The following is a 26,555-nucleotide window of genomic DNA, read 5'->3' as shown; positions in this document are numbered from 1 at the left end:
ACTGCAGCCCTGAACTCCTGGGCTCAAGCTATCCTCCTGCCTCAGCCTCTCAAGTAGTTAGGACTACTGATGAGCACCCCCATGCCCAGCTATTTTATTTTAATTTTTTGTGGAGATGGGTCTTGCTATGTTACCCAAGCTGGTCTCAAACTCCTGGCCTCAAGCAATCCTCCTGCCATGGCCTCCCAAAGTGCTGGAATTACAGGCATGAGCCACCACACCTGGCCCATTTTAACCATATTTAAGTGTACAATTCAGTGGCAGTGGCATTAAGTACATTCACATTTTTATGCATCCATCACCATTATCAATCTCCAGAACTTTTTCAGCATCCCAAACTGCAACTATGTACCCATTAAACACTGAATTCCCATTCCTTTTGCCCCTATACCACAGTAACCACTGTTCTACTTTGTCTCCATGAGTTTGACTATTATAAGTACCTCATATAAGTGAAATCATACAATATTTGTTCTTTTGTGTCTGTCCTTAGCATACCGTCTACAAGGTGCATCCATGTTGTAGCATGTGTAAGAATTTCCTTTTTAAGGCTGAATAATATTTCATTGTATATACCACATTTTATTTATACTTTCATCCATCGATGGACACTTGGGTTGCTTGCACCTTTTGGCTGTTGTGAATAATGTTGCTGGGAACATTGGTGTACAAATACCTGTCTGAGTCCCCACTTTCAATTCTTTTGGTAATAATATACCCAGAAGTGGATTTGCTGTGTCATACGGCAATTCTGTGTTTAATTTTTTGAAGGGCAGCAAAGTGTGTTTTGCTGTTAATATTTATTAGAGGAACAGGTGGTTTAGTGGCCCATTGGCTTGGAAAAAATACAGCAAAAAAACTAAACAGATATGTAACTATAGCACTTCTTAAAGCCTTTAACTAAAGCACGTTGTAAATCTCAAGGTTGGTGATTTATAGTAGGTATATTTCCCTATACCTACTTGACTATGAAACACCTGAGAAGCATACCACTGTTTTTGTTTTTTTATTCTGTGGAACACACTTGGAAATATCACACGAGTCAATACAGGTAATGAAATTATGCTCTAGAGATGTGAATTGACTTGGTTTAAACCCTAGCTAGTTAGGGGCAGATTGGATCCAAGAACTTTACTCTTCTAAACTGCTGGTTAGGTACTTTCAATGTCTATAAACCCATGAGTTCGGTGCCTGGCACACTCACTTGCACAGAACCAATTATACTACACTGCCTCTGTTCCAGATTTTATAACTAGTTTGTGGCAAAGCCCATCTAGAATCTTGATCTCTTCATTTACATATATCCCAGTTGTGTTTGATTACATGATTCTGTGGCTGTTGGGCTCTTTTATTGTGTAATAGTATCTGTATGCCAGTGAATGATGGTAATTGTGAGGGTCTCTTTAGCTGTTGAAGTTTGTCCAGTGGTCATATGTAATCCTTCATTTGTGCTTAGGCCGGCAGACCCGATTTAGGTGAGTTATGTTCTGGTGCAGTAAAATGATAGGACTTCATGCCTGTTGTCCAGGAAAAATGGCATGGATCTGAGAGATTGTTACTGTCTCCTTTTCTGGTCTTTGGAAATCTGTTTAGTAGCCTAGTCTCCCCAGCAGTGATGTATTCTCCAGGCTCATTGTGGTCTTCCCTCAGCACTTCTGTCTTTGAAGTGCTGGCACAGTGTATGTTTTTTCTGTTTTTTTGAAGATAGGGTCTCATGTCCACATGCTCCTTGACTTACAATGGGGTTAAATCCCAATAAACCCATTGTAAGTTGAAAATGTTGTAAGTCGAAAATGCATTTAATACACTGACCTACCAAACCTCATAGCTTAGCCTAGCCTACCTTAAACATGCTTAGAACACTTCTGTTAGCCTATAGTTGGGCAAAATCATTTGGCAACACTGTACACTGTAGAGTATCAGTTGTTTACCTTCGTGATGGTGTGGCCAACTGGGAGCTGTGGCTCACTTCTACTGCCCAACATTGCAGGAGTATCCTACTGCTTCCTTTTGAAGGCATTTTGCTTCCACACTATTGTAAAGTCAAAAAATCATAAGTTGAACTACTGTAAATTGGGGACCATCTGTATTCACCTACTCTTTTACTTTGGGGCTCTGTGGGTGATGTCCTATGTAGGCCAGAAAAATTGTGGGGGTGATGAAGTTTAAGTGGGAGGTTTTTGCTTTTGGAACATAGAGGACTAGGGGCTCTTGCTTGTTAGAATCTGCATGCTCAGATACCATTGAAGGTGCACTCTTAAAACCTCTGTCCATACATAATCTAGCACACCATGTGCTCTGTCTTGTTCACTTGTTTTATTTAGAGTTCACTGAGCCTCCAAATAGATTTTGGGGAAGAGTGACCGGAGATACGACTGGGCATTGCCCATCTTTCTGCCCAGAGACTGTATATGGGAACCTATAGCCCTGAATCTCATACAGAGTGTCTGTTTTTAAAATGTAATGGAGTTTGCAGTAGGGAACCTCTGAACCTCCCAGTACTAGTACTGTTGTTAGAGTTCTCAGTGGCTATTTTGGAAGTTATATTTTTTGTTGTAGAACTTAAGTATTTGATATTTTTTTAGCTGTTAGCAAATAATCTTTAAGCTTTATTTGGTAGAATATTGTCAGAAAAGATATAATTCAGCATTTCTGTATCTTCTACAAGATGTTTATTACCTTTCAGAGCTGAAGTTGGTCATAATCAGCTTTGTATGCTAGGTGGCAGCACTGTACTTAGTCTTTATAAATATGTTATACATGAACCGCGTGATTTATCCAAATCTTCATTGCAGTTCTGATTCTAGATAGCAGTTTTGCAAGTCTTTGTCCATTGGTCACTCCGTCTTGTTTCCTTATTTGATTACTTAAACCCACTTAATAGGCAAGTTTATAATTTTGTCTTTTATTTTTGAGGCATTCAAATGGCCTGGAGTATAAATAGTTAAAATCATTTTGCTCATCAAAATTACAAAAGAATTACCAAAGTATCACAATAATGGAAAACTATAAGCTTAAAAAAATTATGTTTGCAATTTACACATTGCAATGCCAAGCATTTTTGAATCTTAGAAAATATTAATGGACTATTTTATTGAATCCCCATTCTTGTAAATCTTTGGGAATCTTTGGAAAACCATACCACACATATACACACACAGAGCACAATGAATTTGTACACACATATATACCCCAGATCAAAATACAGACCATTATCAGCACCCCAGAAAGTTCTCTCATACCCCCCGCAGTCAGTGCTCCTCAAAAGTAACTGCTATTCTGACCTCTAGCAACATAGATTAGTCCTACATGTGCTTGAACTTGATATAAATAGAATCCTGCAACATGTGTTATTTTATCATAGTTTTTGAGGATAATTTAGGATTGATTGTACCTGAAAGCTAAGGAAATATAGAACTGGAAGGGATTCTGGTGGTGGTAGTGGACCCTGGTATATCACCCAGATCCCTCCTTCAAGACTGAGCACTCATCTCCCATCTTCCAAGAGTGTTGGTGACTGGATGCTCACAGCCGAATCTCCCCCGGAGATTGCCCTTACCCAGGTCATGCGGGGCAACCTGCATCCAGTAACTGGTTGATGAGGGTTGTAAAGGCCCAGGCCCACCCAGTTCAGGGCTAGGCTTCCCTGTCCCCACAGGTGATCATTCCAGAGTACTCATCAATACATTTCTTGTTTACTAATCTTCGACTTGGAGTCTGCTTCACTGGTAAGCCAACGTACGATGCAGGTCTTCTATGGTTCAGTCTCTTCATATTACTGATGAGGAAAACTGGGGTCTGGTGAAGCCAAATGCCAGGTCTTCTTACCCCAACTTCAAAACACAGTCTCTAATAAGTAATCAACTAATACTTCATTGTCTGCTCTATTTTGGGTGCTGTGCTAGGTAGGCTATTTCAGAGGAACTGTGCACAGTGAAGTAAATGGAATATGAAGTTTGTGACCTATGCAGGAATATAGTTTGTCCAAGGCAAAGCCCAGAATTCAGTTCTAATTTCATGCCTTTCAGTACTGCGTTCTCCCCAGTAGGCTATATTGCCTTCTTACTAGCATGGTTAGAAAGCTATTTTTAAGTTTAAAAATACCTCCATATTAAAATAATAAATACACCCAGGCCTACAGTGGTAAGCTCAATAGATAAATTGTTAGCAGTAGTCGGATTAAAACTTATATGGGAGGACTGTGAATAGTATTTCAGAAAAACAAAGTAATATATGTTTGTTAAAGTCAGTTACATTTAAAAATAAATGTTCGGTAAGGCTTAATGAGTGCTTTTTGGGAAAAAAAGTTGACTTTTTAAACTTGAATATTCTTCAGCACTCAGAAGGAATTGAGGTTACATATATAGAAGTTCCTTATTTATTTTCAAGACTCTGGTTTATTTTGAAATTTTTATATAGAGATTTACAGTTACATAATAAAAATTAGTGATTTATTTTCTCTACCAAACTGATACAGGTAATTTTAAAAGTCATACTCTTGTAAACCATCCAAGGCTCAACAACTTGATAATATGTACTTGGGAATTAGTTTTCTTGCACTATCAAACAGTCATCACCCAAAACTCCAATTTTCAACATTTCTTTTCATTAGGTTACTTTAAAGATGCTAATAATTTTAGTTACGAAAAGAAAAATTAAGCTAGACTTTCAGCAAAATTGGCAGGAGGAATCTAAATTCTGTATTCTTTCTGAATCTAATTCTGTATTCTTTATTCATATACTGGAAAAGAATGGGCAATTTTCTTAACTTATCAATTATAAAATTATTTCCAACCTTAAACAGTCCAAAGGAGTAAAGCATTCTTTTTATATATAGAGAGTAAACTATTGATATTTAAAATAGAATTACTGCTTTCATAATCTACAATGAATGTAAGTATATCAGTGACAAACACAAATTAGTAATGGTTTTCTTTAAAATCATGTCAGCAAGCATCACTTCTTTTAACATTTATTGCTTGTAGAGCAATAATTCTGAGTTATTGTCATCTTCAGTGTTAAATTGCTGGTATTGTTAAATTACAGCTTTACTAAACACAGTGACTAGAATGAACTAGAGATAGTGAAAATTCTGCTTTTGACCTTTTCATAAAAATTTTTATAAAGACTACTTGTATATATTGTTACTATCACATAATAAGATGTATATAATAAAAGATCTTATTCCTTTTTAGGTTGATATTTTTTATATGTATTATATTATAAATGGTCTTTTTCATGCACAAGAAATGTTTAAGAAACTCATTTAAGCTTTTTGGACTAGATTTTAAATGGAGGCTAAATTACACCTTGGTTTTAGGAGAAATACACAACAATTTTGTCTTTTTAAACTCAAAACAAACTCTGAGCTAGGAGTCAGAAGCCTAATTCTAAATCCCAAGTGTTTGAATAGGAGACCTAGCCTAAGGTGTAAAACAGGTTAACTTTTCTGAGAATCTTTTTTTTTTTAAATCTATAGTGTGAGGATAATGATTTGAGGGTCAAGTAAAATAATACATGTTAAAGTATCTTAAATATTGTCTTATGCCATACAGATGAAAGTTATTTCTACTTTAGACTTGAATGAATGTGAAAAAGTAGTATTCAGCTGTATCACATATGTGATGAAGTTATCACAATTCCTTGTTCCCTTCTGCTGGCAGTATTTTGCATCAGCATCCAAAGTTCATTCAGACTGCTCCACATTTTTGGGAAATCCTTTGTAAAATTTAACAGCCATTCATAGGTAAATTCCTAATTCACACCAAAGGTCTTCATTCTGTATCATAAGTTCATTTTTTCCCTCAGAAGAATTAGAAGAGTTTGCCAGCCTTCCTCTTCATAGCATTCATATTTATTGATTCATTCGTTTAACATTTTTAAGTGGTCACAGTGTGCTGGGTATTCTTCTGACCTATCAAAATCACATACAGTTGATCCTTGAGCAGTGTCAGGGTAAGGGGTACAGACTCCTGGTGTAGTCAAAAATCTGCATGTAACTTCTGATTCCCTAAAACTTAAATACTAATAGCCTACTGTTGACCAGAAGCCTTACCGCTAACAAACAAACAACACATATTTTGTATGTTATATACTGTGTTATTACAATAAAAGTAAGCTAAAGAAAATGTTATTAAGAAAATCATAAGGAAGAGAAAATATATTTGCTATTCATTAAGTGGCAGTGGATCATCATAAAAGTGTTCATCCTTGTTGTCTTCACATTAAGCAGGCTGTGGAAGAGGAAGGGTTGGTCTTGCTGTCTCAGCGGTGGCACAGGCAGAAAAAAAATCCACGTATAAGTGGACCCATGCAGTTTAGCCCTCCTGTTGTTCAAGAGTCAGCTATACATAATTTTGTGATGAGATAATACAAGATCTGTAGATTTGTTTTTGTTTTACATCCCATTAAGTCTCCATGGCTTAGAGGAGCAGAATAAGAAGCTAAGTCATTCTGTTTTGAAGATGAAAGTTGGAACTCTGTTATTCGTGGGCCCACATAGCTATAAAAAAGTCAGGAGAAGCTCCTAGCATCATTCTGATGGTTCTAAGCCAAGTAAATGATTCCTGACTCCTTTTCCACAGTGTAGGATACTTCCTATATCCTTTATAGCCATGGTGGTAGAGCTTTAGTCAGAATAGGCTCAGAAATTTTTTAAGCACTTCGAATATTTGGTTCCTAAATACAGCTTCCTCATAGGTTAATAGAACTCTGTTGAAAGTAGAAAAGCCAGGGCCAAGATCTCCCTGTTGCTAGTCTTCCCATAGTAGGCATCTGGGCAGGTTCTAAAATCAGAGTACTTTAGTGTACAGCTATGCACAGGCAGGCATACACAGAAAGCAAAAGAAATTTCAGTCATCCAAGCAAAAGTGCATGTTTCACTTGAATCATAAAGACCATTTATCTTAATTTTCAGACTCATGTTTTCTGTCCCAAAATGTTCATCCAAAAGTCATCTAAATAAAACCAAAAGGCTTTATGATAATTACCTAGTATCTAAATGTTGAAGAAAAACTGTGTTTATCTAAAGTTTAAATGTTTTCATGTAATTTTAATTTTATAATAATACTATAGTTTCTTAAAACTCAGTAACTGGACTAGAGAGTCAGTTTTTAATAACTGATAGCTAACATAACCTCTAAGGCCCTCTAAGAACTTCTAAAACTTCTCCGTTTAAAATAATGGGTTTTTTTTTCTTCTCTTGACACCACTACATTCACTCATTGCTATGATTCCTCAATGTCTGTAGTAAGAACCACCACTGATAGTTTGAAATATCAGAGATGCTCCTGATGGTGGAGTTGTTGCAGGTTTAAATGCTAGCTGCTGCACAGCTAACGCCTTCTGAACCTGTGCCTGGTCCAAAAAAAGGTTTCCTGCCTAGGACACAGGGTCATATGATGAAATGAACTCTTGAAATACAATTCCTTTCCTTCCTCTGAGGAACACACTGTATTTCATGAATTTGTGAAATATGCTTATGTGCTTGTTTTATCCTTCACTGTCTTTGTGAATTACAAAACATTTCCTATCTAAATAAATTTTCCTAGTACCTTACAAATTGTAATTTAAAAACATTTTTAGTATTGAAAAATAATACTGTGTTCTATTTTTTTTACTTTACCATAAATGTTACATTATGAACACTAAGGTCCTATTTTACTTTGTAGCACTTCAGTTTATTTGTCTAGGCTGGCATATGTTTATTATTCACTAATATGTTTAAAGGATGAGCAAGTTAATGTCTTATAAAATGTTTTGAAGTGGTTAAAGCAAAATCCCATGTAACCTTATAAAGTATTAGCATCATCTTCATCTTGTCGCCCCCTTAAAGATGATAATGTAATCATTTATTCAGGACCATCTAGAAGCTACTGGCAGAGTTAGTACTGGAACTCAGAGTCCCAGGGCTGTCTTTGCTCAGTGACACCAAGTTTAGATCAGGTGGCTAGCTCTTTGGAGAATAGAAATAGAATTCAGTTGACCTTGGCATTTTGGAGAAGTAGTTGGTTAAAAGTAGAATTATTTTTAAAGGTGCAATCTTGGAGTGATTAAACACGGGAAAGAAAATCTTTAGCAGTTCTGTCCTGTAATATAAAGCTCTGAACCATGGAATGTATTTTGGGAGAAGTAGAATAATCACTAAAGAGTACACAGAAGCTCACAATTTGTCTGTTTTAGGTACTTTTTTGTGGAGGGGATAGTTATCATAGAAATAGCTTGGTAAGATACCCCTAGTAAGGGTATTGTGGACTTCATTCTCAGAATCTAGCAGATTCTACCAGTATTGTGAGGTAGAGAAGCCTTTTTTTTTTTTTTTTGTGGTGGCTCTAATATTCCCTGCATGGTACCCACTTGCTCCACAGAGCCATATGGCCTACAATAAATGTGCTTGGTTAGGACAGGGTGACAGAACCATCAAATGTAAACCCAACTGGCCCCAGAGGAGTTCCCGCTCCTGAGTAGAAGGATGGCCAAGAAAGATTACGGTCAATTTTGGGTCATCGTTGATCATGATATGTGTGAGGAGGCTATCTTCTTCCTAGTTCACCTTGTTTTCCTTGCCAGCATCCTCATTCCTCACCCTTGGGTTTTTGTCTAACAAAGGTATATTTTATTATTGTTATACTTTCTGACTAATCTCATGAGGTAGGTAAATAGAAAGCTAAGGATGAGCATTACTCAGAAGAGTGCAGACACTTTAAAATTTTATTTCTATGACTAACATCTGAAGAAGTGTTTGCATGGTGAATGAAATCCCTTCTTATGCTTACACATTTTAATGCTAAAGTTTTTTAATTAATAAAAATTTTACACTTAATGAGTTTAAAGCCTGGTTTTAAGAAAAAATTGTCCATAAATATATATATGTATAATTTAAATTTTATTTTTTGAACCATAAATTTGCAATACGGAAATGCAGTTTTTACACAGAATATAAAAAGGGGAGGGAATGATCACTTTACCAAAGGATTATTCATTTGCCATCAAATCTATGGAAACAGTCTTTTAAAAAGCAAGCTCCCCTGATGCAGTTGAATTGTTTGCTTTTACAGATATGTCATATGAGATATATATAATACATACAGCCATTTCAAGTATACTGGTTTGTGTATGAGTGTTTTATTAAAATGCTTGAAATAAAAAGCAGTAATTTGTAACAGAAAAAATACAAGCTGGCCTATTGCTTATTAGTATAACTAAGGAATATTACAAAAGAAGTAGATATAAGAATTTATCAAGTAAAACTTTTTACAATGTTAACTATATTATGTGATAATTATTTTAAATCTAATTATTTTAAATCTAATATCTAAAATGATAATTTTATTAGAAGTTTTTTTTTTTTCCCTCCAGGTTTTAATTACAACAAGGACGGCTGCTGATAATTTTAGCACCCAATATGTTTTAGATGGCAGTGGTCACATACTTTCTCAAAAACCTTCACATCTTGGTCAAGGTAAGAGAGTAGCTTTGTAGCCTTCTTTATCTTTTGTCTTATTTGTTTTAAAAAAGTGTTACTCCTCAAATTTAAATGTATTGCTTTGGGCTTGATCCTGATAAGGGCTAATTAAATTCCACGTGAACATTCAGCCTTTACTCTAGTCACCAGTCTCTTAAATATTTAGAGTTGTTCTCAAAAGGAACTATGTGAGAGACTTGTGGACCACTCAGTGGACTAGTTGCTCTTCTGTAAAAACGGTAACAGCATTCATTTTACTTGTGCTGTGTCACCGGTATCTTCATATATGAAGTATATTTTATTGAAACACCTAAAACATCATTGATTTGGTAGCAATGGTAGTAAACCATATCATGAAGATGTTAATATTATGGTTAAATAATTTAAAATATATTTATTTATGGAAAACTTCAAACATATGCACAAGTAGATAGAACAGTGTACTCTTCACTCACTTTCAGCAATTATCAACTCATTGCTGAAGTTCTTTCTCTAATACCCTTACCTCTGTCCTCCCTTTCTGTATTATTTTGAAGCAAATAAATATATTAATTATTGTTGCTGCTTATCATTTAGTTAATGGAGTTTTATATCCTTTTGTGTAATTCTATTACATTTTAATTGGTATCTTACGTTTTAAGTGTTTCTAAGAACTACTTACTTCTGTAGGGAAAAAATATCTTTTTAGGCTTGAGTTTCACATATCTCCTTTAATCTTTTTCACACTAATTTGTGATAATAGGATGATTAAGAGAGTATTAAAGGTATGGTCTCTTTAAAATGATGTTCAAAAGAATTATTACGTCTAAAAAAGGACTTTTTTGGGTTTTTTGTTTAGCCTTCTCCTCCTCCAGTTTGTATTTTAAATTCATGTTTAATTTTGTGGTCCCTCATTGTAACTTATCAAAGTGCATGCGATATATTTTCTGTGGTTTCTTCCTTCCAGGTTTAACGTTAATGGATTTTTTCCAAATGACTTCTGTCTTCATTGAAATTATTTTCTGGTATCTTAATACTGATACCAAATTCTCTCTTTTTCTTATTTTATAAATCCTTACCTTTGTTACTGATTACTGTTGCCTATTTGGGATTAATATTTTTGGATCCCCCTAGGGGAAAGAGTTAATAGAAACTCCTAAGAAAACACACTGTTTTTTCTCATTTGTTCAGTTAATGAAAATGAGTTCAAGTCTAACAGCTATTTAATTTGATGTATAATAAAAATTGTGTATGTTTTAATTAAAAATAATAGATTGTAATTCTTTTTAGTATGTATTGAAGGTTAGGACAAACCCTCTCCAGAAGTACTCTGAGCTCAGTTCTTAGGAATTCAAATTAGGAAACCATTAGGAGGTATTTGAGTAGCTCTCCAGTAGAGTACTTTAAAGTAATCTAGTCGCCTTATAAAACTTAAAAGTATTTATTTTTATCTTAGTAGTAACCAGTCTAATCTGGATGGCCAGTGGCTCTGCATCACTCATACTTCTCATGCTTTTCTTTATTCATCTCCATGGGAACTATGAAATAACAATCCTGAGATATGGAATCCATCTGATCTTTGCCCTTTTGCTGGTTGATTTTTCTTTTCCTGCTGACCTCAGCCTTCTACCTTTAGGAAGTGAGAACAGGTATGCATATTAAAGAATTTCTATAGTCAATGAATGAACCTTATTTCTTTAGCATATTCCTTTTATCTTAAGAAGCAACATACTTAGGAGATTAGTAGTTATAAAACTAGTAATTAACCTTTCATAACTCACTTGTTTCATCTAATTACTGTTGATTGGTTAGGAAAACAAAAAATTAAAGTCTTAATTTTAAATTGCTCTAGATGGACATATTATAGAAATCTATAAACACTTTCAAAAGGCTTTTACATTTATATTGCTTTAGTGTTGATAGTTTTTGAGTGATTGAATCACAGACTCACATTTCACCAGCTGTCATTCAGCTTCCATTTAAATATTTTCTGTGTAAGATAAAACTACAGTTCAACCATCCTAATTTATACCTGTACATTTAGGGTTCTTGGATTAATTTCTGCTGTGGTGTGAACATCCTTGCTTTGCAGTTCCTCTTCATATCATCTGATAGGATGTCACCTATACATAGCGTAATTGTAAGTGTAGAAACAGCTTACAACAAAATTTTATTTACGCATTGGAAAATTTGTTGCCCATTTAAAAAACATTTTAAAGTGTTTAAAAAGTTTACTGGAAATTCCAGTTATGTTTTTTCTAGGTGTAGGTTTTCTTTTGAATGGATTCATTTAGACATTTAAAATGATTTATGTGTTTAACAGTATGTTGTTTTAAATTGCCCTTACCTTCTGTTCACTTCCATTTTAAAACATTTTTTGAAACTAAAAAGAAATAAATTTATAGCTTTTAAATTCTTTTACCAAGAACACTGACTAAATTGTTTGCTTTTGTCATATCTTTTTCTGTTGTCACTTCTCTTTACCTGAGATAATAAGTATTAAGTTTTCTAAATTGATTTACCCTCCTGGACAAATACTTTTAATGCCTTCTAGTACTTCTGACTTAGAAATTTCTCAGATATCAAAAGTAGTATATTTAAATTGCTCTGATCAAGGTATTTCCTTTCCCTACTTTGTTATTAGAGTAAGGCATCACGTTCTTTGTAAATTCCTGCTATGTGTGATTGTGCATGTATTAAAAGGCCTTTTCATCTTAATTTAAGAATGGAACTTTTATTCATTGAATAGTTTAAGAAAACTTTCTGATACAGTCAAGGAACCATAGCTTTATGTTAGGCATACAAATAGCTGTCTTTATAAATGGCATAACAGAGGGTCATGTAAAAATATACCACGGAGCATATCACAAGACTACATTTTAATTCCGGTGTTTGTAGAATGTGCTAAAGTTAGAGAGCTGAGCGCTTCTCTTGTAAAATATGATAGTATAATGGGGCCTCCTACCTATTGGCTAATATTACTTGGTACTTGTATTTTTAAAGATACACATTTCATTTGGAATCAGAGAAGTCTTTTCCACCACTGTTTTATTCAAACGTAATTCTCATCTTACTAATAATTCTCAATTTACTTTGAGAGAATATTTTTAGGTGCAAAACAATAGTTTATCAATATGTGGATTAGATAGAGTATGGTCTTTGATGCATAACATATATTTGAAAGTCAACAGATACCTTTTTTTTACTTTTATATACACATTTGTATTTTTCCCTCTTGATTTTTGCCTTCTGTCTGTCCACAGCTATAGTGGATGCCATTATATTTGTCATCTAGGAACTCAGTAGTGGGAAACACAGATTGAGTAAATAAATAATGACAATAAAATGAAGCCACCAACTGCCTAGAGAGAGATTAACAAGTTTTTCAGAAAAGATGACATTTGAGTTTGAAGATGGTAGGAGTGTGAAGATGATAGGTAAGAAGGAATGAGTATAACCTTTCAGCAAGAGAAGAGTGATGGATATAGAAGATTTCAAAAGACTATTGCTCTTTGTGTAGCAATGAGGGGGAAAAAACATAGTTTTAAAAAGTTGTGTCTTTCTGTAAACTCACTGAAGAACTGTGTCACAGAGTTTAAATGAACTAAATTCAAGAGAGACTACCCCTTCCTAGAAAAGAAGTGACTGGTGGCCACTTGCATTCTTGGGAGCATTAACTGAGTCTGGAGGCATTTGTGGACAAAGGAGCAGGCATGCTATAGGTAAGAGATCTTTTATGACAGTAGAGGAAACCAGCTGAACTTCTAATAGCCACATGTGGCCTGACAGGACAGATTGGAATATGGGATCTTCAAAAAGACCTAGTCTGCCCCACACACTGAATCTCAGGACTTTGCTGCAGTGATGAAGGAAGTTGGGACTGAGCTAGAGAAAGAAAGATCTTAAAGCCTTGCTAGAGGAAGAGATCTGATTCCATCCTCAAGGCATTTTTGAAACTAGAGGTGAACTGGAACTAAAGGGGAAACTCAGCCACAACTTAGATAAGCTTTTAATTAAGTTGAAAAGATCTGTTTGTTCTTCATTCTAGCTGCTTAACAGGAAACAAAGCACTTTCTCTAGGAAAAAATACTGTCTTCTTCAGTAACTATTTTTCTTTTATACACAATGTCTGGCAAAAATTTGGAGAGACACGAAGAAAGGAAAATGGAATCTATAATCAAGATAAAAAATAGTAGAAGCAAACTCAAAGATAACCCAGATGTTTGACTTAACAGATGAAAACTTTAAAAACAATGATGTTAAAGAATTTAGAAGGAAAAGTGGTCAAAATCAATGTGAAGCTGGAGAATTACAGCAGAGAAATAGAAACTAAAGAGCCAATTGAAAATTCTAGAACAAAAAAAGTGCTATATCTGAAGCATTCGTTGGATGGGTTTAACAGCAGACTGGACATAGCAGAAGAAAAGATTTGTGAATTTGAAGGCAGGTCAATAGAAATGATGTAAACTGAAGTACAGAGAGAATATAGAATGAAAAAAAAGAGAAGAGAGCATCAGAGATTTGTGAGACAACTGTTTAATGTGACTGGAATCCCAGGAAGACAAGAAAGAGAGAGACTGGAGCAGAACAATAAATCTGAAAAGAGAATTTTTCAAAATTGTTGAAAGACATAAAACCATAGACTCAAGGAACAGAATGAACCCCAGGTGAAATAAATACAAACAGAACCACGGGTAAGCACATCATCATCAAATTACTGAAAACCAGAGAAAATACTAAAGCAGTAAGAGGAAAAAATGTATTGAATTCAGGAAAACAACAAGAATGATGGCTGACTTCTCATCAGAAACATAGAAGCCCAGAGAAAATGGAATGATAGCTTTTAAGCATTTAAAAAAAAATTGTCAACCTAGAATTTTATAACCAGCAAAGATGTCCTTTAAAAAAATTAGGACAAAATGAAGCAATGTAATACAAATAAAACTGAGAGAATTTGTTACCAACAAACATGTACTATGAGAAATACTAAAGGAAGATTTTTAAACTGAAGGGAAATGCTTCCAGATAGCAACCTGAATCTGCAAGAAGGAAAGAAAAGCATTGGAAAATGTGTGGGAAAAAATTGAAAGACTAAATTTTTAAGAAATTTATTTTACAAAAACAATATTTTGTAGTATTTATAACATGGGGAAGTAAAATGCATGATAAATATATTTTAAAAGGCAGGAGAATAAATGGAATTATGCTATTGTAAGATTGTTACATTGTAAAGTACAATTCATTTCATAGTAATCAAGGTAGATTGATAATTTAAGAGTGTATATTATAATCTGTAGAGCAACCACTAAAAGTAATACAAAGAAGTATAGCTAAAAGCCAATAAAGTAAATAAAATGGAATACTAAGAATGACACAGCAGAGTTCAGTGAGAGGATTTGAGGGTAGTTGAAGCAGGAAACTTAATTTAGAAAATGGAAGCTTGGGTGTTACATTATGAAGGCCCTTTTATATCATGCTAGGGAGTTTGTACCTTACCTCAACAATGAGACATTGAAACTTTTAGGCAGAGGATTGGTATCATGTTATTTACAAAATTAACTGGCATCGTGACTCCTACCATAAATTGTGTCTTTCTGTAAGAGTTGTTATCTTGAACTACTAAGGTTTGAGAGTAAGGAAGGAACTTAACATAGATTTGAGAGAGATTTTCAGGATAGAATAGATAGGCCTATGTGAGTTATGCAGTATTACAGTAAGAGGCAAAGGGAAAAATCAGTTAAATCTGGGGTAACTGCCTTTGGAAATTGTTGGTTTAGTATCAGACTCAAGGAGGAAGGTAATGAGTTCAAGTCTGGGTGAGGCTGATTTAAAGTGGCTTGGGAATATCCAGGTGGGGATATTGAGTGAGCATCTGTACATAAAAGAATGCTTTAGGTCTCAGATATATGTCTGTTAATCAATTTTTTTTCCCTAACCACCAGACTATCAAAAATTAATCAATTCTAAGTTGCACATCTTGTCACATTTTGATGTTCCTGAAAACAAACTGTCGCTTATAATTAATGGACTCCCAGAATCCTTTTTGGACAGACAGCAGTCATGGATGTTCTTATTGTTAAATCAGTTGAGTTTTGTGCAATATTAATAATTCATGTGTTGATTGAAGGAATAAACAATTTCATATTTTATTGCAACAAATAAGTGCTTTAGGAAACTTAAAAAGGGAAAATAGCCACAAGTAGATAAAACTGTTAAGTGCAAAAGAATTGCTGTCACATGCAAAGCATTGAAATTGAAGACTCCAGAGGGAATTGTTATATTCTTGGAGATGAATAAATTTCAAAGCAGTGAGGAGCTAGTGCAACCATTTCCTGTGTCAGTCGGGACTATTGTTAAGGCAGTGTATCATGGTTTAATTGGAAGTGTTTTTTCTTTTTTAGAGATTCATAAAAGTGTGGTGCTGCTTATAGCTTTCATTAAAACAATCATTAGTGTATGGGTAGTAGTTGAAGCTGTGAGAATGGAGGAAATACGTAGAGAGAACAAAGAGTGCAATAAGAAGGCATAAGAGGTCTCTGTGACTAGGTTGTGGTGTGAATTCTGATCTGAGTGTGTTCTCCCTTGTAGCAGTGGAGGCAGAATGCATACCTGCTCTGATTGCTAAATACATGCACTCCTTGATCTTTGTCAACATTTGCTCTAAAACTTTGGCCTTTTTACTTTCCTAAGACAAAGAACAGTAGCACCAAAGTGTGAGTAGCAAGGAATACCATGGTGTTCCAAGGAATTTAATCCTGTCTGTGGAAGTGATATGTGCAATTAGGCCAAGGAAATACCCTACATAAAAACAGAGGAAGACCAAAAACAAAAAATTGTTAGTAATGTAATATGCTAATGAAGCACTAGATCAAGAAAAACAGAAAAACATGAAATGTGAGCAGAGTAGGAATATAGCTTTTCCTTTAGTCTTTTCCACAAAAATCTTTTTTCTCCTAATCTTGTTTTTTTCTTTAGAAAATTGCCTTTCAAAAACTACAAAGGTTCCATAAATAATGAAACAATCCAAATAAATATATACTTTATGCTTATTACCTTATTTCTCTTATTCCTTCAATGCTTTCATTCATTTTACAATTTTTATTTTAAATTGTATATTTTAAATATAATGCCTACAAAGTATTTGTCATTGTTTCAGGTGCTAGGGATATAATGATAAACATGGTAGATAGTCCTTTGCCCTCAAACTTACCCTATTCTAAAAGGGGAGGCAGAGGAAAGTTTTTTCAAATAGTAACAATTTCTGTGAAGAGATAAAACATAGTTTCATTGTGGAAGTAGCTGTCTTTGATAGGGCTCGTAGGGATGGATTTTCTAAAGATACCATACTTAGGCTGAGATCTGAAGGTTGATAAAGGAGTTAGCCATGCAAAGGGTGGGGGGTGGGGAGAACATGTGCAAAGGCCCTGGGGCAGAAACAAGTCTGATATTCTAGAAGAACAAAATGAAGGATATTGGTAAGACTGGAGATAGCCATGGGCCAGGTTATGTAGGGTCCTTTAAGCTTTATACTTCTTCATTCCCATCTCTTTTCTCCAGTTAACCAGTGTAGCTAATAATAGAATTTTTTTGGTTTTTGTTTTTTAAGATACAGGGTCTCACTCTGTCTCCCAGACTGGAGCATAGTAGTGTGATCACAACTAACTGCAACATCCAACTCCTGGGCTCAAGCAATCTTCCTGGCTTAGCCTTCCAAGTAGCTAGGACTATAGGTGCATGCCGCCACACCCAGCCAGTTTTTTTTCTTTTTTGTAGAGATGGGGTTTTGCTATGTTGCCCAAGCTGGTCTTGAACTCCTGGCCTCAAGCAATCCTCCTGCCTTGACCTCCCAAAGTGCTGGGATTACAAATGTGAGCCACCAAGCCCAGCCCTCGTAGTAGTTTAAAACATTGAGTTACAAGGTATTGTTAGGCTTTCTCTGTATTATGTGTCTTTCATTTCATGAATCCATATTTAACAGTTATGTATCAAAGCCCACAACATTACCATCTTCTGTGTACTTTAAGCTTTTAAGATTCTTTGCTCACCAAATTTATTTTCTATCTTCTTTGGTCAGAAAATCTCTATTTTGATGTAATTATCATTTGCTTAGAGTTCATCTTTTCATTATTTTCATCAGATTTATTAATACTTGGGTTGTATACTGCCAAGACCTTGCAAGTCCAAAAATGTCTTCATTTTCCCCATATACCTGTCTTAACTGGGTGTAGGTTTTTTAATTTCCCCATAATAGTTTATAAATTGTTTGTCTTCTAGTGTAATAGGTTAGAAATTTGATGTTTGTCTTTTCTTGTAAGAAACTTGTTCTTTTTGTCTGACAGTTTGTAAAAATTTTTTTCTGTCTTTAAAATTTAGGATTCTAGTGGGTGTGGTTTCTTTCTTTTTTGTTTTTTAAATATTCCTCCTTATAATGAAGTAAGCTCTTGAAATAAGCATTCAAGCCTTTAACTCAAGAAAATTTTATTCTATTATTTATTTAATTCTCTATTTTTGTTTCTTTGTCTTCTCTTGGAACTCATGATTTTATGCTAGGGATTCTGAGTCCTATATTTCCCTTATGATTGCCATTTCTGTGTTTTTGCCCTTTGTTATAAGCAATAGGACAATGATTGACCTATTATAGCAAATTTTAGGCCTTTTGACTCTGATTCACAGTAATAAATACATTTCACATAGCAACCCAGTTCACACAAATCTGATCAAAACCAAAATATCATGAAACTGTAACCTAACGTTTGTGATGCACTCTATTTTCTCTTCTAGTTTAGTCTATTCTGTCTTTTTATTTTATTTAAAAAGAAAAAAGATACCAGTTGCTGTATACTCAATCAGTGGTTCTCAACCATGGGCAACTTTGTCCCCCAGGCTACATTTGGCAATATCTGGAGACATTTGATTGTCACAACTGGAGAGGGTGCTACTGGCATCTGGCGTGTAAGAGGCCAGAGATGCTACTAAACATCCTATAATGCACAGGACAGCCTCCACAACAAATGTCAGTAGTGCCAAGATTGAGGAACTCTACACTAATTTGATTTTTTATTTTTATTTTTTTACTTCTCAATACAGTGGTTCTCAACTCTGGCTGTATATTAGAATCACATAAGGAGATGTAGTAAGTCTGAGATTAGCTAGTGAGTAGTGGTTTTAGAAGTTCTTCAGTGTTTTAAAAACACAGAGCTATGTAGTCATGGCAAACATTTTGTTCTAATTTCATGTGGTGGTGATGGTTTTATTTATTTATTTATTTATTTATTTATTTTGAGACAGTCTTGCTCTGTTGCCCGGGCTAGAGTGCCGTGGCGTCAAGCTCACAGCAACCTCAAACTCCTGGGCTTAAGCAGTCCTGCCTCAGCCTCCTGAGTAGCTGGGACTACAGGCATGCGCCACCATGCCCGGCTAATTTTTTTCTATATATATTTTTACCTGTCCAGATCATTTCTTTCTATTTTTGGTAGAGACGGGGTCTCGCTCTTGCTCAGGCTGGTCTCGAACTCCTGACCTCGAGCAATCCTCCCGCCTCAGCCTCCCAGAGTGCTAGAATTACAGGTGTGAGCCATCACGCCCGGCCTATTTTTTTCTTTTTTTAAAATAAAAGCTATTTATTAACCTGATAGTAAAGCAGTATAATTTTTATACCTTTATTCAACTTTTTATTTAAATTAATTCATAAGTAAAAAAAATCCTCTTCTTAGATTATATACTGTGTTTTTGAATATTTGTTGAAGATGAGGTAAATTAAACCAGGTTACCGAATATTATTTCTGGTAAGAATTTTTAGTGTAATAATTAAGATTATCACATATGCAGTGTAGTCTTATCTATATATTGTAAAGTAAGAATAAACATGATCCCTAGGTGGTTTGAACACCAGCAGATTTCTCATGATATTGCATTCTGGTGAGTCCATGTTTCTCTGCAGTGGTAGAAATAAGGTGATGTTTGTTTAGACCATATAGAAGAGATCATACTTCACAGGTCAATCTTTTTACAAATGAAAGAGTCTAGCAAGGAATCAGAATAGTTTGCAAAGTTCAGCCTTCTTTGGGTTCCCAGAGTTGGAGGAGGACTGGCCTTCAGTGATAGAAGGGCTTAATTACTAATTGTGTATAGATTTGAAAATCTGTGAAGTTTCTTCCAAATCTGAAAATGCTTTCCTCTTATCTGCCAACAGGTACGACTGTAACTGCTTTAAGATTATTTAAGAATTTACCTGTAAGAAAGCAATTTTACTCAACTGCTAAAAAACGTAAAGATGAAATTAAAAAGGTCCAGGATCTGCTCATAAGCTATGGTGTCCTTAAACCTGACTTGAGGATTGTTTTTGTACATAACAAGGTAAGCCTTATACTTTTACAAGTTTTTTTGGTATGTGATGTAATAAAAGAACAGTATATTTTATCTAAATCAGTTAGATACGGGCCATTGGACTGAATGTATGTGTCTTGCCACAGAATTTATTTGTTGAAAACCTAATCGCCAACGTGATGGTATTAGGACATGAGGCCTTTGGAAGGTGATTAGATCGTGAGGGCTCCAGAGAGCTGCCTTCCCTCTTCCACCATGCGGGGAGGCCACCACACAGTGAAAAAGTGCCATCTATGAACCAGAAAGTGGGATCTCACCAGATGCCAAGTCTGCTGGTGCCTTGATCTTGGACTTCTCAGCCTCCAGAATTGCGAGAAATAAATTTCTGTTGTTTATAAGCTACCCAGTTCTTAGTATTTTGCTATAGTTGCCCAAAGATAATATATAAAGGGTCTTTTTTTCAAAAATTTAGTCCACATTTATTTAGTTTTATCTTTTTTTTTTTTTTTTTTTTGAGACAGAGTCTTGCTCTGTTGCCCGGGCCAGAGTGAGTGCCGTGGCGTCAGCCCAGCTCACAGCAACCTCAGACTCCTGGGCTGAAACAATCCTACTGCCTCAGCCTCCCGAGTAGCTGGGACTACAGGCATGCGCCACTATGCCCGGCTAATTTTTTCTATATATATATTTTAGTTGGCCAGATAATTTGTTTCTATTTTTAGTAGAGGCGGGGTCTCACTCTTGCTCAGGCTGGTCTCGAACTCCTGACCTCGAGCAATCCACCCACCTCGGCCTCCCAGAGTGCTAGGATTACAGGCGTGAGCCACCGCGCCCGGCCAGTTTTATCTTTATTTATGTAAAGAGTATCTTTAATTTGTTGCCCAATAAAATCTGATTGAACCTTTCATTTCTTAATCTCTAAAATCAGTAATTCCCCCAGCAGACTTTTTCATCCAAGAAATGGATTGAGTGTTTCCTTTTAGCAGGTACTATGATAAATTCTGAAAATATGAAGATGAATAAGACTTGTTCTTTTCTTTTAAAGATTTCACAATTTAGTGACAATTTTCTCTTTCTATTTTAAATTGTTTCTTTTTTGGAAGAGTTTGTCTTTTAAAGTAAACTCTAGCTTGTTTCTTTCCGTTTTTCAAAGCAGGGCTGATAAGGGAAGGAAATCATCTTGTTGCTTGGTGAATCTTAGGGGAAAGAAAGGTTTACTTATTTTCTGATTATTCTGTTTTTCATAAATTTCAGTTGGGCATCTTTGAGATATTTAATGAAAGGAAAGCAGATCCGCACAGCAGTGTGGAAGCCTGATAGGGAATAGGGAATTGACACATATTGAGGGCCTACACAATGCCAGGACCTGTGCTGGGTATATCTGTCAGTCTCCTGTAATCCTCATAGCAGCAGCCAAGTGTGGTAGACATTATATCAATTTTGCAGTTGTCATCTGAACAGGACTCAGAAAGTTTTAATACTTTACTAATTGTTGCACAACTAGTAAATTGTTGAGATGGGATTTGAAACTTAGTATGCCTGTGGAGTTTAGATTCTTTACACTCTACTGTGTTTTCTTCCCATCTTACTACTACTTTATATAGTTTTTTCCTAGGTTTCAGAACACTTACAGTAACTTTGTGACATAGACTGCATTATCTCTATTTGTATGGGGAACTTAAAGCTCAGAGTGATTAAAGGAATTGTTTTATATTTTACAATAAGTAATAGTGCTGAGGTCAGAATCCTTATTGATCCAGTTTTCTTTCTACTCTATGTCTTTTACTTACTATCAAGAAGAGTTTTTATTTTATTTTTATTTTATTTTATTTATTTATTTTTTTTAAGACAGAGTCTCCCTCTGTTGCCCGGGCTAGAGTGAGTGCTGTGATGTCAGCCTAGCTCACAGCAACCTCAAACTCCTGGGCTCAAGCGATCCTTCTGCCTCAGCCTCCCGAGTAGCTGGGACCACAGGCATGTGCCACCATGCCTGGCTAATTTTTCCTATATATATTTTTAGCTGTCCATATAATTTCTTTCTATTTTTAGTAGAGACGGGGTCTCGCTCTTGCTCAGGCTGGAAGAAGAGTTTTTATTAAACCAAGCCATGATAGACTATTTATGATCAAAATCTTTGGTCTGTTTTAAAAAAAGGAAGAAAGAAAAAGATTAAGAACAGTCAGCCACCTGTTCCTGCTGGCATAGAGCTCAACCAGATGATACCTTGAGATCCCTTCCAGCTCTATCATGCGGTGATTCCTCAGGATGTTGATGGAGAGAGGCTCATCCTACTAATAAAAATAATCCTATGGCCTCTTGATCCAGAGGACACTTAGTAACAAAAAGTTGAATTATCCCCAAGAAAAGACCACAGCCAGAAGAAACATAATTAGGAAGAAACATAATTAGGAAGGGAAAACAGATGAAAAAGGTAAAATATGAAGAAAAATAGAAATTTTATATTTCTGAAAGAAAAATAAGTACAACTAAAGGGAAAACTTTTGAGTCAAAAAGTAGAAAAGATGAAAACAAGATTATTTGTTCACATAATGAAAATGAGTATATAAGAAATATCTGAGATGATATGAGAATTCTTATTCATTTAAAGTCAAACATATATCTTCTAAATTTTTGATAAGATTATATCATTTTCCCAACCAATGTAAGATTATCAATGTAGACATTTTCTTTTGGGAGTGGAAAGCAGTGTTTTGAAACATGCCACATTTTATTGTTTTTGGAGGACACTGTGTCAGTACACATATTGAGCAAACACAGATTCCTCTGTGGCCTCCAGTAATTTCAGATGCAGTTCAAATCCTTGAGAGTATGCTGAAGTATGATACCATGAAAGTCATATAAGATTATCAAAAGTCTTTTAGTAAAATAAAGTATTAGCTATTATTACACAGGGAAATCATGGACTGAATTAGAACAAGCTATTTTCAAGCATTTTTCTCTTACTACAGATTATTTTTCTACTTTTTTATTTCTTAATATTGCTGTTATACCTCAAAAATGTTAAAATTCATTGTTTACATTGTTTTAGCCTGCCAAGATAGTGTTGACATGTTATTATAAACCTCTTTTGAACATTGAGTCCTACTCTGCTCTTAGCCTTTTTCTTTTAAACATGCCTACTTTCATCATTCTTTATGTGCTTTCATAAAGAATTTTTTTTTGCTTTGCTTATAATCTAGATATGACAACATTGGTGTCTTTATCTTGTCTTCTGCATTAGAAACAAACAATCATATTGCACATAATATGAGAAGTACTATTGCTATTTTGATAACTTGGATTAGATAGTGTTTCTTCTTTTTATGAAGGTTTAACCTGCCAGGACATTCTTTGAATACTGATAATGTTGATGTTCTTGCCAGTATGGTTATGTTAGAAAGAGGTATTTTTCTTCTTTCATCACCATGTTCCTTGAAAGCATATTGAATAATGAGACAGCCAAAGGGAAATAATTTACAAGTGGATTCAGTGAGTTTATTTAAAGTGGATAATATTTGGAGAATTACTAGAGCCATTCCTTAGAGAAACACTGCAGTTTGCAGCTTTAGTTGCAATAACGGAATCCCTGTGAGAACTTGCTGTATATATTTTCATTTATAAAGTAGTTATTTCCCAGAATTAGAAGTTTTTCTCGATGTGCTAGTATCTGAAACCAGTTTAGTATTCTTAACTATTTTATATGAACATGAATAATTTTGTAGACCACTAGTTCAGAACATAATGTTAATTAAATGTGTGATTTCAAATAAGGTCTACTCCTGTTGTACATTATAATCAATGATTTTTGTGAAAACTTGGCTTTTCCTAAAATATCATTTGTGGTTTTAAAAATTGCTTTGATTAAATTTTGTTTTGATAATTAGAGAGCCACTGGTATTGCAAAAGCTGAATTGGATGATATTGATATAAGAAAGTTTTAACTATTACAAAAGAGAGAGACTTAAAAGAGTGGCTTCCCTCCTATTCCCACCTCCATGTCACATGAGTGTTAAGGCTTGTTGGGATCAGTTATTTTCTGTGATTTTTGGTCTTCGTTATTTTTGAGGTCTGTAAGAATGATGACACAACTCTGAGGGGTTGAATATCTCTGATTTCAGTCAGTCTGGGAAGAGGCAGAGCCTTAGCCAGGAAAAGAAACCTGGAACACTGGCTGTGGAGATTTGATAGTGAGTGTGATGGCTCCCTCTCTTCACATATTTTTCTGAGTCTCTAGGAGGGTACTATTTTGTGGTGATGGCTGAAGATTTGGATTATAAACTGAAGTGATGCCTAATAATCTATATCCCTTACATTCATCATATTGTCTTTGTTCATTTTGTCTTTCTTTACCTTTTACTCAAATTGTTTTGAATGTCCCAGGTTTGTTTCAGCTTTACTATGGGGAATCAAGGAAAGTCTTCTGCCACTATTGGGCCGGTGTTAAAGGGTCACCTCCCTCTCCCCTAACCCAGCCAGGGTTGTGTAGGCAGTATAATCAAAGAGAGCTTCTAGTTCAGGACTGTGGCTCAAATGCCTCTTCGTTATAAAGAAATTATTCTTCCAGTGCCAATCTGGAAAGCTTAGTTGGGTTTTGTTTTTGTTTCTTTTTTAATTAACAAAAGTGGATATCCTTTCAGATACACTTTAAGATTAGCTTGGAGCTGAGCATGGTTTTTTTGGTTTGGGAGGTTTTTTGTTTTTTTATTTTTACTACTTACAAATTAATGATAAATTTATTAAATGTTTCTCATGTTTTCTTCTTTGTTATATTAATTTCCTTTTCATCTAAATTCTGTGAAATATAGAAAAGATAAAGGACATATGTAAGTCAAATTTTAGTATAGTTGATTTCTGATTTTTGTGTTTAACCACACTATTCATGGAGTCTCTGAAGTCTTCCATTATCCACCAGCAAGACTTAGTTGTTCTTCAACTGTTCCCATAGCATTATTCATATATTTCTATTTTATCATTTTTACTTCATTGACAGTGATTTGCATTGTCTCCCTTATTCAACAGCCTCTTACGAGAAGGAAGGCTGCATCTAACTTATCTATATTCCCCTTAATACTCACTCATTGCATAGCTTAGTGTGGAATATTAAATGAATTAGGTAGTGCTAAAGTCAAAATATGTAAATGTATGAAGCACCAGTTTTAAACACTCAGGCCTCTCTCAAACCTTTTTCATTACATTTATTGATAAAATTCATCTTTGAATTCCCCGATGACCTCTTAGATTTTTACAGGGTATATTTTCATTTGTATTCATATATACTAGTGTAGTCTATTTTTTTTCTTGGACGTGAAGTACTGAAATGGCTTCATTGGAACTAATCATGAAATATAAAAAGACTTTGCCTGGGTGGGGCAATGAGAGGGAAACACTATTGACAGGGACAGTTTCTAAGAGAGCTATCGATTTCATGTATTTTGTTTCTACTAACGTAGTCAAATACAACCACATAATTATTCCTTTACTGATCCTCTAACCAAATACATTTCATATCCTTATTATTTATCCTAACATATTTCTCTATTCCAACACTGTAGATTTCTCTTCCAATCAATAAATAGTACCTGGTAGGGAATCCTGCACAAATCTAGCTTTTTGAGATTAGGCCAGGGAATGTTGATCAAATGATCTCTAAGGCCTTTTTCAACTCTAAAACTCTTTGATTTTTCAGAATGTCTACATATATCTTAAGCACTTTCATTTCCTTCTTACAAAATTGGAATTTCACATTTCTGTCACCTAGAATTTCTGCTAAGATGATTCATATATCAAATTGTAAAATAATGGGAAGATAGAAGGTGCTACAGTAAACCTAAGTGTGTAGATGTCTTGTTGCTCCATAGATTAATATTGCTATATTAGAGACAGAAATGATCTCAGGAGTTTTGCAGGGCTTTGGCCTCAAGGAATATGTGAATGTGTTAGTTCGCATATCAAAAGCTGTGTATGAACATTTAAATAGAGGAAAAGAATAATGAAAATGTGATTGTCAAATGATATCTATAAATACTGTGGGAATTGAGAGGAAGAAAAGATTACTTCAGGCTAGAATGATCAGGGAAGACTTCACGGTGGATGTGTGTTGATCTCGGTCTTAAAGGGTAAGTGTTTAATACGTGTCTTGGCTATGGTGGAGCTGATGCTCAGGTATATATATTAGCATGTGGAGATAGGTCTTACTCTATCACAAAAGTTCTTACTTGCTCTGAACAGATAAAACATCATTTCAGCAGGTGCAGTGGCTTACACCTGTAATCCTAGCACTCAGGAGGCCGAGGCAGGAGGATTTCTTGAAGCCAGGAGTTTGAGACCAGCCCTCTCTACAAAAAATAGAAAAGTTAGCCAGGTGTAGTGGCGCATGCCTGTAGTCTCAGCTATTTGGGAGGCTGAGGCAGAGGAGGATTGCTTGAGCCCAGGAATTTGAAGTTGCAGTGAGCTATGATGATGCCACTGCACTCTAGCCTGGGCAACAGAACAAGAACCTGTCTCAAAAAAATAAAAAAAAAACCACATCATTTTAGTTGTTGTGAAATGTTTGAGAGTATTTAGTCACATCCCTGATTTGACTAATGCTTGGACTTGGGGAATAAAAAACATTCTTCACAATTGAGATTCAATTCTATACTAAATATCAGATGGTGAGGCAGGAGAGGCATATTAGAATCTTTGACAAAAATTCTTATGAGTGAGAGAAATTTTCTGATAATGAATGGACAGAAAGTACTATTTCTTCCTAGACTTCTATTTTTTTTTTTTTTTTTTTTTTTGAGACAGA

General features: G+C 34.9%; 1 protein-coding gene across 4 annotated transcripts in view; it reads left to right on the top strand.

Moving 5' to 3' along the window:
• The window catches only part of PMS1 (PMS1 homolog 1, mismatch repair system component), an 83,215-nt gene that overhangs the window by 12,244 nt on the left and 44,416 nt on the right, over positions 1-26,555 (top strand). For all 4 annotated transcript variants that reach the window (XM_045559985.1, XM_045559984.1, XM_045559986.1 and 1 more), the window contains 2 exons: positions 9,358-9,460; positions 19,635-19,798. In XM_045559985.1, coding sequence (XP_045415941.1) covers positions 9,358-9,460; positions 19,635-19,798 — 267 coding nt within the window. The remainder of the gene's footprint in view (positions 1-9,357; positions 9,461-19,634; positions 19,799-26,555) is intronic.

The sequence above is a fragment of the Lemur catta genome, chromosome 8 (assembly GCF_020740605.2).
Source record: "Lemur catta isolate mLemCat1 chromosome 8, mLemCat1.pri, whole genome shotgun sequence".
Lineage (NCBI taxonomy): Eukaryota > Metazoa > Chordata > Mammalia > Primates > Lemuridae > Lemur > Lemur catta.
The sequence above is the reverse complement of the archived record's forward strand: the minus strand, read 5'-3'. Positions and strand labels throughout refer to the sequence as shown.